This window comes from Schistocerca americana, chromosome 5 (genome assembly GCF_021461395.2).
Source record: "Schistocerca americana isolate TAMUIC-IGC-003095 chromosome 5, iqSchAmer2.1, whole genome shotgun sequence".
Taxonomy (NCBI): Eukaryota; Metazoa; Arthropoda; class Insecta; order Orthoptera; family Acrididae; genus Schistocerca; species Schistocerca americana.
Window position 1 is genome coordinate 677,585,175 of NC_060123.1, and position 15,089 is coordinate 677,600,263.

At 37.1% G+C, this 15,089-nt stretch overlaps 1 protein-coding gene across 1 annotated transcript in view; it reads left to right on the plus strand.

Annotated features, from left to right (window-relative positions):
• The window catches only part of LOC124616628 (Down syndrome cell adhesion molecule-like protein Dscam2), a 375,675-nt gene that overhangs the window by 182,610 nt on the left and 177,976 nt on the right, over positions 1-15,089 (plus strand). The window contains exons 10-12 of the mRNA XM_047144953.1: positions 9,308-9,418; positions 9,492-9,653; positions 9,750-10,040. Coding sequence (XP_047000909.1) covers positions 9,308-9,418; positions 9,492-9,653; positions 9,750-10,040 — 564 coding nt within the window. The remainder of the gene's footprint in view (positions 1-9,307; positions 9,419-9,491; positions 9,654-9,749; positions 10,041-15,089) is intronic.

Sequence of the window (15,089 nt, forward strand, 5' to 3'; positions counted from 1 at the left end):
CTGCCACTGAACTTCACTAATTTCCACTATATCTAACTTTAACCTACCCATTTCCCTTTTTAAATTTTCTAACCTCTCTGCCCGATTAAGGGATCTGACATTCCACACTCTGATCCGTAGAATGCCAGTTTTCTTTTTCCTGATAACGACGTCCTCTTGAGTAGTCCCTGCCCAGAGATCTGAATGGGGGACTATTTTACCTCCGGAATATTTTACCCAAGAGGATGCCATCATCATTCAATCATACAGTAAAGCTGTAGTTTCCCCTTGCTTTCAGCCGTTCGCAGTACCAGAACAGCAAGACCATTTTGGTTAGTGTTATAAGGCCAGATCAGTCAATCATCCAGATTGTTGCCCCTGCAACTACTGAAAAGGCTGCTGCCCCTCTTCAGGAACCACACGTTTGTCTGGCCTCTCAACAGATACCCCTCCGTTGTGGTTGCACCTACGGTACGGCCATCTGTATCGAGGCACGCAAGCCTCCCCACAAACGGCAAGGTCCAAGGTTCATGGGGGGAGGGGGAGGGACAACTGATAGTTTAATGAATAATTCAGTTGTCACGAAGTATGGCAACAGTGCAGTCTGTAGGAGCGAGATTCTCGCTGTCTAGCTGTAACTCACTGCTAGCCACTTGGAAAGAGAGTGAATATTATTGGCTACCAGTGGCTAGTGGAGGGCGATGTGCAGAATGGCTGAAAATTGCGCCGTCTTCCAACATGACGCAGACCTTAACACTCATCAACCATTACAGCATGTATTTAAAGCAAACCTGATTTGCATCCTTATAGTGGCGCCACTCTTATGTGACTGGGTTGAAATTTGAATAGACATCATCTTTCAGATGTGGAAACACACCTACCAATTTTCGTTGATGTTGCAAAACACCTTCTTGGTGTTATGATTTTTTATCTGTCATTGTATTTGTAATCTCCTGCCACTGCTTGGTGAGTATATTTTTTATCTGTCCAGTTACATTATATTTTCAAAAATGGCTTATTTTCATTGATATATTTTTAAATTTTTCCCAAGAATTACAAGAGTCAGCGACTTCTGTTGTCCATCCATAAGCATTGCTTCTTAAATAACATGTAACGAAAGACATTTTCTCTTTGTCAGTCCAGCTGATGGGGAATCACTGAATTTTCTTATAAAATCAGTTGGGTGTACATTACCATATGGTTCTCAGCGGCTGAATTTCTAACAGTTAACGAACAAATCTTGGTTAGACACATTACAGATGCCATGATTACTGCTTTGGACTTTATTAACTTTGTTTTCAGTTTCAGCAAATTTAGATCATTCATAACTTTATATTGCTCTGTGGTTTCATTAAACTCCAATTTTTTTCTTCAGTAGACAGTATGGATCTATTTTCTACTTTTGTTTTACTGTTTCTGTTCTATTACTTAAGTCTGAGTTAGTTTTTTTTCCAACCTGTGTCTCTGACTCATTTTTATTTTCAGAGCACATTTTTCATAGCCCTTCAGAGTTTTTCTAACAGGAATCGGCAACTGCTTCCATCCTCTTATTACAATATCTTACAATTTTATCTTCACATTCTTTACTAACATTATTTTTTTTCATCCATGTCTTTATTCACTGTTTTCAATGCATTTTGTAAACAAGATCACACAGATTTTATCTTCTTGTTCAGACCATCAGTGTGAACCTTGATCTCACTTATGTTCTCAGTAATTTTGTCCACTTTCAAATTCATATTTGAATCTAAATTTCCAATGTATCTTTTTAAGTTCACTTTTGAGATCTGATATTAACTGTAATAATAATAATAATAATAATAATAATAACCTAAGGGTCTCAGTTCCAGACTTTCCATATACCTCTTTATTTTCTTCATACAATTCACGTTTAAGTCTATCAGTATCAAGTCACTGTCTCTCACTGATTCATAACGAATTTATGAAATAATAAACAATGCTTATCAACAGGAGGACTTTAATTCTCTCTCACATCAGCTGCAATTGTTGCCAATAACTGTTGCTTGCCTATCATACTGCCCCATTCAGCAGCTGTGACTACATCTAGACTCCAGACTTGCTCATCATAAGCTGCTCCTTTGTCCAAGGTGGTGTCACCGTCTTGTTATTGTATTGGCTGACCTGTTTCCAAAGATGCCAGCCAATTCCTATTCTCCCACTGTTTGATCATCAACTTAGCACTGTCCATACATTATCTTGCATCATCTGCACAACTTCAAATCAAACTTTCTCTTCTATTAGTATTTAGTACACTGTTTCTTGTCATTTCAAGTGAACAATTTATCTCTCAGTCTTTTATTTGTACTGTCGCTAACTTTTTTACCTTTCTTACACCATTTAATTGTAAACTGTTTACTATCACTAACTGCTAATTTTACAGTACCTCTGCTTTCAGTCTTCATCAACCTTAGTACCACTATTAACAAGCAGGTCTTTGCTATGTCATATTTTAGTTCATGAATTCTTTTAGCAGTACCAAAAGAGGAATACTTCCTAACATGGTGGCACAATACGTAATGGTACTCCCAGTAACACAAGTTGATCACTTCCAAAGTGAAAACATTTTTGGTATTGACACAGTGTCAAACAATAACAGATGCAAGACCATTGTTTTTAGTTTCACTTGCTCACACATGTATTACCTTTAAATTGTCTTTCTGAATGATGATGACTTTCTTAAATCTTCTATCCATATATAAAAAAAATGCACTTGCCCATACAATCAGTGACAGTTCAGTGGCAACACATATCACAGACCTCATCCTTCCACTAATCATAGTTCATATGTTATGTTATGTTATGTGGTTTATTCATCTCATTACATACAATTTTCAAATCATTTGATTTGATGTACAGGAGACATGTCAAGGTTTACAAAAGAAACTTTTTTCACTTTTTTAAGAGAACTACAAAAGTTTACATTATATTTTACATTTCTAAGTTACAGCTACACATGTACATAAAATAATAAATGTATTACAATCCCTGTGTTCAGATTGTGAAGCTGTCCTCAATGAATTCATCGACAGAATAACAACACTTTTCCACCAGGAGAGTAAAGAGCAATCTTTTCAGTGAACCAATCTCCATTTTAAATATATTACTGCCTTTTATTTTATTGAAAATTTTTAACCCCATATACTCTGGCGTTTGGGCACAAAGTTTTAAACGATGTGTTGGAAGTTTGAAGTTATCTCTGTGGCGAGTGCTGTAGTTGTGGTCAAAACGGAAATTGTCTAGTGTATGTTGATTTCTATATAGGAACACCACCATCTCATATATGTAAAGTGAGGGGATAGATAGTACTTTCAAATTTTTTAACAGTGGTCGACAGGATTCCCGTTTTTTTGCAACACACATGTTTCTAATTACTTTCTTTTGTAATACTAGGAGCCTAGTGACATTTGCTGAATTTCCCCAGAAGATTATGCCATAACGAATAACTGACTCAAAGTAGCAGTGATAAACTATCTTTCTGGTATCTATGTTTGTGGCACCTGACAAAATACACATTGCAAATGCTAAGTTGTTCAGTTGATTTGCTAAGTAATCTATGTGTACCTTCCAATTTAAATTTTTGTCAAGATTTAGGCCTAAGAACTTCACGTGGTTTGCTTCTGTGATATCCTGATCATTGCAAGTTATCTTTATTTCACTCATTTCTACTGATTTAGCTTCAAATTGCATCATTTTGGTTTTAGTTACATTTAGTTTTAGTCCATTTTGATAGAACCAAGATTCAAGTTTTTCTAAAGTGTTTTTGGCTTTTTCTGGAATATTTTCAGATACCTCATTTTCAATTAGAACTGATGTATCATCAGCAAATAAGACTGAATGAACATCAATAGCAAGTGGTAGGTCATTTACGTAAAAAAGAAACAGATAGGGACCCAATATCGAACCTTGTGGGACTCCTTGGGGAACTGTTTTCCAGTCTGATGAATAATTGGTTCCATTTGAAGTTAAAATTACTCTTTGTTTCCTACCTGACAGGTAAGAGCTAAACCATTTTAAAGCAGTGTCTCTGATTCCATACATCTGTAATTTGTGGAGGAGTAATGCATGGTTCACTGAATCAAAAGCTTTAGTCAGATCACAGAAAATACCTGTGACCTTTCTACCTTTATCTAACGTGGAGCATATTTTTTGGATAAACTCATTTATAGCATTCGCAGTGCTTTTACCCTGTTGGAATCCGAACTGGTTTTTAAAAATTATATCATTTACAGTAAGAAAGTTATTAATTTGTTTTGCTGCAATCTTTTCAAACACTTTAGAGAAGACCGGCAAGAGAGAGATAGGGCGGTAATTCCCCATATCTTCTGTCGATCCTTTCTTGAATAGAGGTTTGATCTCACCATATTTCAATACCTCTGGAAAGCATCCCTGTTCATAAGATTGGTTTATAATAGTTGACAGTGGTTGGGAAATAATATCATACACATACTTGATTACAGATGTTGTTATTTCATCCCACCCATGTGAGGTTTTGTTTTTTAGAGACAATATTTCCTTTTCCACATCCCTTTGGGTTATTTTTTCAAATTGTTTAAAATATGTGTTCTGGCTGTTTTCCAAATTTGTGATGCCCTGATAGAATGTCATATCCACATCTGATCTTACTACGTTTAGGAAGAATTCATTGAAACAACTTGACATCTGAACAGGGTTTACTATAATTTCATTTTCATGTCTAATTTTCAAAATCTCATGAATTTTTACTTTGGCTCCTAGTTCAGACTGAACAACTGACCACACTGCTTTTGTCTTATTTCTGTGTTCTCGTATGAATTTATTATTTGCCATTTTTTTAGCTGCCGGTACAACTTTCCTAAATACAGCTTTATACTGTTTGACATAAATGACAAAATCTGGATTTCTGTTTGATTTTAACTCATTGTGGAGCTCTCTCTTTCTGGCACTAGAGATCTTTATTCCTGTTGTAATCCATTTGAGTTTACCATTAACCTTCTTTTGCTTATATCTACGAGGAAATGATTCATTAAATACCTCTAAGAAACAATTTAAGAATTTGTCATAGTTAATCGAGCTTGAACTATTGTAGTCTACAGGCCAGCTTATTATACTTAATTTACTGCGGAATAAATCCATTTTACTTTTACTGAGATCCCTTTTTATACACACTTCTGGAGACTTTAGGTTATTTGCTTTTGGGAGCTCAATAAACAGAGCTGAGTGATCTGAAATACCCAAGTCTAAGCAGTATTTGTGCTTATTTCCACTGTCAAATATGTAGTTAGTAATAATATTATCAATGCAGGTCACTGATCTGCTGTTTTCCCTAGTGCCTTCAGAAAAATTTAGCTTGAAACCAGATTTCTGAATTAAGTCACGAAATTTTGTGGAATCATTGCTTTCAACTAAGACATTTAAGTTGAAGTCTGCTGCTATAACAACTTTTTTCTTACTTTCTTTCTGGAGTTTTTTTTAACCGTATAAGTACAGTTCTGTACTGAAGTCACCACAGATATTTAGTGTGGTGCAAGTCAAATGATACAGCAATAAAGTGCAAAGCAATAAACACAGGTCTCATTTATATCAACCAAAGAAGTTCACAATGATACTGAATGAGATGAAAGTGTTAATTTAAACAGTTTGGACAGAAGCCTGACTTCCATACATTTCAGTACCTAAAGAGGTGGAAGAGACCACAAACACTTGCAGATAAATTAGTTTGGTGACTGCTAATGGTGAACTTTGATATACTTTCCATAATGTGTGTCACTAACTTTCATTGAGATGTTATCTTGGTTGTTACTTGCATGGAGTCTCATGAACGCATGTGTGTATGCAGCTACGGCCTCCCATCAGTAGACCAGTCACCTGGTGACACCACTTTGGTGATGAGGATGAAATAATGATGAAGACAACACAACAGCCAGTCCCCGAGTTAAGAAAATCTCTGACCTGCCCAGGAATTGAACCTGAGCCCCTTCCATGACATTCCACTGTGCTGACCACTCAGTTATGGAGGCAGACACTAATGTATCAGACGATTAGAATGTGAGGTACTACTCAGTTTTATCACTAAGATTCCAAGCCTGGACTGAAGATTGTTGAGGAATGGGAGGGTTATTTATAGACAGGTGAAAGGATATTTTACGATTTCAGTAGATACATATTAATTTATAAAACTGCAAGGTAAGAATTTACTATTGCAGATGAGCAATATGTTTCAGCAATAATTTGGTCTGCATTATATATGCTTAGTTAAAAAGTAAAAAAGATCCCAGAACTATTTTTATGCCTCCACTGTGAATTACCTGTTTACAGTACAGTTGTCATATTTGAAATTATGTTAATTCATACAAATTTGTAAGTAATGGCTAAAGTGAATATTGAAAGGTGTCATATGCTTAAGGAAAATTAAGGCAACAGAAGTTTATTGTGGACTTTGAGGATTAAACAAGAGTAGTGGCTCAAATGTCAAAAGTAAATTTGGGTGTGTACAAACTTCAATTATAAATATCAGTCAAATTACTTAGTTGTTGGGCACACAAAGGAAGTTACTGGAAAACAAGTGTTCAGGACTTTCTGTTGAGTCATGCTAACCATCTGAAAACTAATGATTAGCTCATTTGATGCTGTTATAGTAATTTCATTTATGCATTGCTTTTAAAGAACATGGTTTTAAACAAATATGACTATATCACTATAATCAGCAGGTTGGAAATTGCCATTTGAATAATGAATTAATGAGAGATATTGGATGTACAGTATTGTGCCCATTTCAACAAAATTAACATACACATGGTATGTTCAGTAGACACAGCTGTAACATAAAAGGAAGTAAAATATTGTTATTGATAAGAGTACAACATTAGCAGATAGAGAGGTTCCAGCTTGCTATGTTTCAAACCTGCTCATGTTCAATGACTGCTTCACAACCTGTGCCATTTGGATCCTTCCTTACAGCACCAGCTCAAACCATGAAGATGGGAGCTTTCCTTGCAACATGTCCTTCAGTCCCAGAATCATCCTGGCTTCAGTCTTTGCTAGCAATCTGCACCAACACCCTCTACCCAACAGTATCTGCTTCCTTTGTCCTGTCGCCCCCTCACAGTCTACATCATGATCGTTATATGCTGCAAAAATTTATTGCCTCTGCTTCCCATGTGTCACACTCCTGTCCTGTGCTCCTGCTGCCTGTCCCTCCCACATTCCTATACTGCACACCTGCTGCCTCCCTCCAAGCCACTAGCTCCCCTCACCCTCCCCCCCCCCCCCAACCCCTCCTCCCACTTCCCAACTCTCTCCTCTTCTACTCACAACATGTGACACGATCCCTCACCTCAGTATCCCAGCAAAACTACAGTCCCAACATGGTGTGTTCAGTCAGCACAATGTAGCTACACAGGCATTTGCTTATGTGTACATTTGTGCATATGTACACTGTCTGATCAAAAGTGTCGACCCTTCACCCTTATGATTGCTTGAACTCTGCTGGGATTGCTTTCAGTAAGGTGTCTGAACATCTGTGGAGGAATTGCAGCCCAGTCTTCCTCAAAAGCTGACACTGAAGAATATAGTTATGATGTTCAACACTGGGATCCAGAGTAACTGGTCTGTAAAGTGTTCCATTGGGTTCAGGTCAGGACTGGGCATGCCAGCCCATTTCAGGAGTGTTACTGTTCAATGTCTCACAGATGCTTCTTTATGACAGGGTGACTTCTGATGCTAATAAAGATAATCATTATCTCTGAACTGTTCCCCTACTGTATTCAGTACACAGTGCTGTAAAATGACTCCAAATCCTTCTGCATTTAGCATTTTCTTAAGCACAATATGGGGATTACACCCTAACCACGAGAAACACTCCCATGGCATAAGACAATCAACTCTGTCCTTCACTGTTGGTGCTACACGTGGTGACAAGTAATGTTCTCTAGGCATTTGCCAAATCCAAACCCTTGATTGGATTGCCACAGGATATAGTAGGATCCACCACTCCAGATCACCAGTGATCCACTGTCCAGTGGCATTGCTCTTTACCCATCTCAAGCACTACTTAGCATTAAATACAGAAATGTCTGCCTTATGAGGAGCTACTCAACCATGTACACCATTCTTTTGAACTCACACCTACAGTAACTGCACTTGCTGGACTACTTTTAGCACTTTGGAACTCACTCATGATTCCATCTGCTGATTTCATGTTGTTTTTTGCAATGCTCGATGATCCCTGTCCATCATTACACGAAGTCTGCCTAATCTTAGCTTAACTGTGGTTTTTCCCTCATGTTTCCACTTCACAGTCATATCACCAACAGTTGACATCTTGATGTATCTGTTATTCAGATGATATCCAATGATAAATCCAACTTCGAAGTTTCTGACTTTTCTGACTGAGCTATTTCACTGTTATTGCTTCCTTACTGACAGCACAATACTCCCTGCATCCTTTTACACTGGTGGTGAGTCCACTTTTTGTGACATCTAGTGGTCAATTCCAATTTGGATAGGGATGTTCAGATATTTTTGATCAGCTAGCGGTGTGTCTATCTTTAAAGGGTTCATCTGAAACCTAGCAAGCTTGCTCTCTCTTTCTCTCCCCCCCCCCCCCCCCCCCCACTCTCTCTCTCTCTCTCTCTCTCTCTCTCTCTCTCTCTCTCTCTCTCTCTCTCTCTCTCTCTTTCCCCCCCCTCCCCCTTCTTCTTCTTCTTCTTCTTCTTCTTGAGCATTGTTCAAAGCTTAGCAACTTTTCTGTCTTAACCCTTTAACTGCTCTGGTCATGTTAACATCCACTCAATGCCTCAACTATACATTGGGCTGTTACCCTTAGTCCTTCTATTGCTTATATTCTACCAAAGATTTTTCATTGTTTTAGTGATACATTAAGAGAGGCAACATTTACAAACTAATTGGCAAATGCCACGAAGGCCACATTTTGTATTGGCAAGCACATCTCTGTTATTATGGAAATAAAAAATATCAAAGTTACAAAATTGTATGAGCAGTTTCACAGCATTGAAAATATGTGCTGAAAAACTTACTACATTTAACAAATAACTAATGGTTATTTTAAACAGGTCAAATAGTTATGCTCTTCATGCGTGTACGTTATCAGTTCAATTTTAACCTTTGTGCTATTTTGCAGATTGGTGGCTTTCACACTTCCTTTCTTGCATTTACATTTTCAGTCAAGAAACAACCATGAAGTAATAATTTTGTTGTGTGTATAGATATCTGATGTGCATAATGTGTACATTCTATAGCAGTTAGAAGATGATAGTTTACAAAAGTGTCATTGATGTGTTTTCACCCAACTATAATGTGTATGTTGCAGGTTTGCCATTTATACGAATAATGCCAAAGATAACTGCTGTGGCTGGAAGTGATTTGGTTATAAAGTGCCCTGTTGCTGGTTATCCTATAGAGTCAATTGTCTGGGAGAGAGGTAAAAAACTATAAAAATGTATTACTAAAACAAAAATTTTATATATAAGTGCAATTTATAATACCTGTTTCAGATGGAAATATACTTCCCATGAATCGTAGGCAGAGAGTGTATCCTAATGGTACCCTAATAATAGAACATGCCCAAAGGCAAGCAGATGCAGGCACATACACATGTCAAGCACAAAACAGGCAGAAACACACAGCTCGAAGGGATGTTGAAGTACAGGTTCTTGGTATGAGATCAGATTAATTCCTTTCAGATTCTGTCACAAATATTCAGATTGTCTAGGGAAACAGCATATTTGTAACTTTGTTTTCTTTTGTTACAGTGCCACCAAAGATCTTGCCTATTCAAGCTATGACAAATCTTTTACGCGAAGGCATGAGAGCAGCAATTTCCTGTCAGATACTTGAAGGAGATCTACCTATAACATTCCGTTGGGAACGTAATGGGCAACCTGTTACAAACTCGGATGATGGTATATCAACCCGTCGCCTGGACGAATATTCGACATCGCTGGTTATAGAACGAATAACTTCAAAACATACTGGGAACTATACTTGTGTCGCTCACAATGTTGCTGGCTCTGAGAGTTTCACAGTTCCACTGACAGTGAATGGTATGTACATGGAATTGAACATTGTGGCATTAGTAATATGTGTAGAAAAATACCATAATGTGTACAGCATGAACCTATGTTAAACCATATATATTAGCGCTACTTTTGAACATTATGTCTGTTTGAGGTAAGTACTAACTGCATGACAACAATGTATGTTTTATGTACAAAAAAGAAAAATTCACTTGGAATAAAATATAAAATTGTGAGACAGTTGGGTGGCCAGTACTTATCTTCAGGAGACAAAATTCTCAGTATGGCTGAAGGAAACTGTCGTAGCTGTCAGAACTATCAATTCCTTCACTGATGAGAAAATAGGAATAGGCTGGGGAATGTTAGAAGGCAGAGGGAGGTCACTCAGATCTCAAGATGAGGGGAAACGGTCCTCACCAAAGATGGTTTCTTTTCATACTAGTGTCTGTGTGACTTGTCCCCCTTTCTAACCAACATCAGCCTATCCACATTTCCCTCCTGAGGAAGGACCTAATAGTGACAAAAGCTAATATAGGTTATTGTACTTTTAATTCTGTATGTTTCTGCCCCAGAGTTCAAATACTTTTACTACATTTTTACTATAATGTTCTAGCACACTGTTGTGCATAGCTAATACATCAGTGCATGCTCAATGTTCAACATTGTGGTACTAAAATCATTGAATGCTAAATAATAATGTAGTTGATATGATATTTTTTCTGTGACTTGAATTGACTGATGTTTCCTGGTAGTTTGAAACACACAGTACTGCTCCCATTTCAGCAGAACTGAAGTGTTCGTTTAACGTGAGACTGCTATACCAGTACCCAAAATTTAACTAGCCATCTATCAGGAAAGTGATCTTTGTAATTAATCTACAGTTAAAGGTAAGTAAGAGAAACCTACTTTGTAAGTGCCACCAGATACAAATGAAGGGAAAAAGTCGCATAAATGCTAGCTTCAACCGTCAAAAGTTTCAAAAAATTATGCCAATTTGGGTTGGGGAGCAATGATACACAAAGTAAAAACAGTGAGACAAGCTAAGAAGGATATCAACAAATTAAGGGGAAAAAATGAGCAACAGGAAATGATGAGAGATGGAAATCATGTTGAAGAAACACTCTAGGAATAAACTGCAAGAAAATCAACAAAATTTAACTTAATGATGAATATGGAAACACAAATAGATGTAAAATTACTGATAGTGGCACATGTCTGATGTTACAGGGAGGAGAAAAGAACAACAGATATGATTAAAATAAATTCCAGCCAGGTGTCTGCTTGCCATCAAACATGATGTACAATGAATTTCCATCAGATTGGGTGGAAAGATCCCAATTGTGTAAGCGCTGAGTTGGCACAAACATCACTGCTGTTGTACCAGATGAAATAACACTTGTTGGTATAGTGGCGGGTTCTTACCTTTATTCTGGAGGGGCTGAGATGATACTACAACTCATAAAATATGGAATCACTTTATTGCACTTGAACAAGATGAAATACTTAACTTTGTTACAATCCATGTTCACAGGAATGTCATTAGTGTTTATTACTGTCACCAAACATTAATACAGTATATCACTTGATATGGAACAGGGTACTACAGTGAAAACCCTGTTTTACGTTTTCAGGCAGTTCAGACTTAAAAACACAAAACTGAGGAATATGTTAAAACCCCAAAAATATGAGCAAAAACATATGTAATTGGCATATATGATTAAAAATTGTAATCCTCTTCAATACATTGTGTAAAATCTGTATAAGTGAAGGAAATTAAACACACAATACAATGTTTATACAATAATTTGTGGTTATGAATTTCATCAGTTCTTAAAAAGTCACAGTTGCATAACAGGAAGTATAAACTCGTCAAAAAATTGATATTTGCATATGGGTACAAGGTAATTGAGCTATTTGCCAACAAGCTATGACCACAAATTATACATCAAAACATGTGTTTTTGAGAGATCTTTCCTTTGTAATCACCCAGAAAAAAGCGAACATTGGTGAGCATGGTGAATTAAATTGAAGATTGTGAATTACGGTGAAAGACATGTCAGGGTGTGTGTTCTCCAGCTGTAGAAAATAGCAGTGCAGCGTACTTTGGTGATGCGAAGGCAGTGACCTCAACTGTACTGCTTGTAAACTTTTCCTTGTTCACTATGTTGTGTAGTCAAAGTGGAGCATTCTGCAGTACTGCCAACATATGCCATTTACACTTTAACTCATCACCTGCTGTAATGTAAACACAGCAGGTTTTATGAAAGCACACATATACACACAAGTTTTCCTTCATATGTAGTACTTATTTATACAAGTGAATATGAAATAAAGTTAAACCTGCTGTGATTTCAGTGTTTTTCTGTCCCAGCAATCTGTTACATTTACAACAATCTGTCTGCCTTTGTAATTCATTAAACACCATTGAGGACTGCAACAAAGATGAACAACTGTTCACTGAAAATGTCCTGTTACTTGTGGTGCTGTATACAGCAAATGGAGTTGCCTATGTCAGCTGCGGTCAGTAGAGACATGATACATTCCGGATTCTGTCTAAAGGCTCCGAGCAGAACTACTGTAAATAAAATAGTGTGTATGAGGTTTAACTACACAAATTAAACCTAAGTGGAAGCTGTGGTCAGCCCATTTGCTAAACACCGATCACATCAGCCATTTTTTGGAACAAGCCACCAAGTAAGCTTGCTAGAAGGCACTGTGTTAGTGTGGCTTAACCCTCCCATTACCAAGCTTTTTCACACCTCTATTTTTACCAAGCAGGGTTTTTGGACTACACCAAAAGAGTTTTGTGTTTTATTGTAATATTTGTTCTCAGATTTCGTTATTTCCATTGAATGGGTTTATTTAGTATTGAAAAACAGCTTTTCAGGTTATTAGAAGTATTTAATCAGATCACAGATACAAAGTACAAAAAAATTTTTATATCTTTCACTAAATTCAGTACTCAACGAACAGAAAATTAATAAGCTACGTACTTCAACAGTCACTGCAGTAAAATAACACTAGACTTTTTTCAACTTTTCAGTCAAGTATATTTTTGCACTGCATGCACTTCACAGTAACAGTTTCTTCTCTGTTTATATTACAAACAGGTTTCTTGCACGTTACACAACAGAATCTTGTTTTCCAATCTTTGTTTCTCTTGCAATCTTGACATCGTTGTGGCATTGGTAACTTGGAACACTGGGTCTGGATCACTGCTGTAGGAATTGCAATACCACAATCTTTCAGTGCATCTTGTACATCTTTATGAAGACCGTTGATATTTGTGGCTCTTTTTTCCATGTTGCCTTCGCTGAGTCCAAATGTCAGTTCAGTCATGAAGAGTTTACGTCAGCTTCGGTTATTCTTCTGCCATTCAGGAAATCTTTGAGTGTACAGAATATATGCATTCAGTGCTGCAATATCTATCATTTCCTTGAAAATTCTTAGTGGCCACCACCTCGTTCCTCTAACACAACTGTGTTCTCTTGTCATTTTGTCCCCATTATCTACAGCACCTTTGGTTTTGTTGTAGTGCAGTATGATTTCGGGTTTGTGTTCACTTTCTTCACCACTCACTTGTCTCTCATTACACTGAGTAAAGAGTAGTATTACTGCCTTTCCCTTCTTCGGAACATTGGAAACTAGGGTCAAGTCATTTATGAAACCAAACATTGAAGAGTGATCTCTCTTTCTGTTTGGCAAGAATTCCTTCGGAATCTCTTTCTTATTGGAATGCAAGGTACCAACCAATGTCGTGTTTCACTTTAGTAGTTCAGCAGCCAATGGAAAACTGGTGAAAAAATTATCAGTTGTTACACCATGACCGTTATTCAGAAATGGTTCCATTAGATCCAAAACAACTCTCTGTCCTTGATTCACATCCCGAGTATTGTCCACCATTCCTGTGTAAATTTGGATCCGTAATAAGTAAAATGTCTTCACATCAGCAGAAACCCAAATTTTAATGCCCTTTTAGGGCATTTTCCTTGGTACATTGCTAATCATTCATCAATAGTCACGTATTCATAAGGATAGAAGTTCTTGCACTACCATGATGGATTGTAGCTTGTCCTTGGTTTCTTCAATTCTCTGTGTTCTTGTGTCTCTGTTGTCAAATCGCAAGAATTTCAGTATAGACAAAAATCGGTTTCTTGACATGGCAGCAGAAAAGAATGGTTGCCGAAAGGCAACATCACCTCCCCACAGATAGGAAGCACTTGTGCGATGTCCATGAGTTTGACCAGCTCCTATTAGAATTGCTAATACAGCATACATTTCAGTTGCATTTATATCTCTCCATTGTCATTTTGTTCGAAGAATGAGCTGCATTCCACAAACAAATTACTTGTTTGGCTTCCCTGTTTGTTTCTTCTACAATGATGCTCACGATTTCCGGTGAGATAAATAATAAAAAGGACTCTGTTATTGTTTTGATTGTTTTTCCATCATTCACTGGGCCAGGTATTACATTCAAAATGTTGCGATGTCGACACTGCCCACCTTTTGGTGGTTCACTAGAAAATTGTAGTCCACTTCTAGAAACAAACAAATCTCCAGTTCTTCGTCTTCTTCTTCTTCTTCTTCTTCTTCTTCTTCTTCATCATCCTCTTCTTCTTCTTCTACTTGTTCACGTGAATGTGTAGTGCCTTCTGATATTTCATCATCAGCTTCATCTGATGCTATGATATGGTCTTTGTCAAGAGGTTCCATATATTCATTCAGTTCATTATCAATGTCCCATTCATTTTCATCGTCACTGACATCAGAATTGTATAGAATTTCCATGATCTCTTCGCTAGAAAAGCCTTTGGACATCCTTACTTGCAGATGAAATACTGACTTGTGTATTGTCAGCTCAACAGTGAACATCAAATTCAACTCAACAATAGTAACCAGCAACAATAACAAACATTGGATCTATGGCAAAACTCAACAAAGAAGATGAATGACAGATATATTTCCCAAAATCTTCTTTTTCTACGAATAAGAAAATAAGAAGCTTCATACCAAGTGGGGTAGTCTCACAATCCCACCAATAAATGACTTGAATAACAATGATAAAGCCAAAAAAAT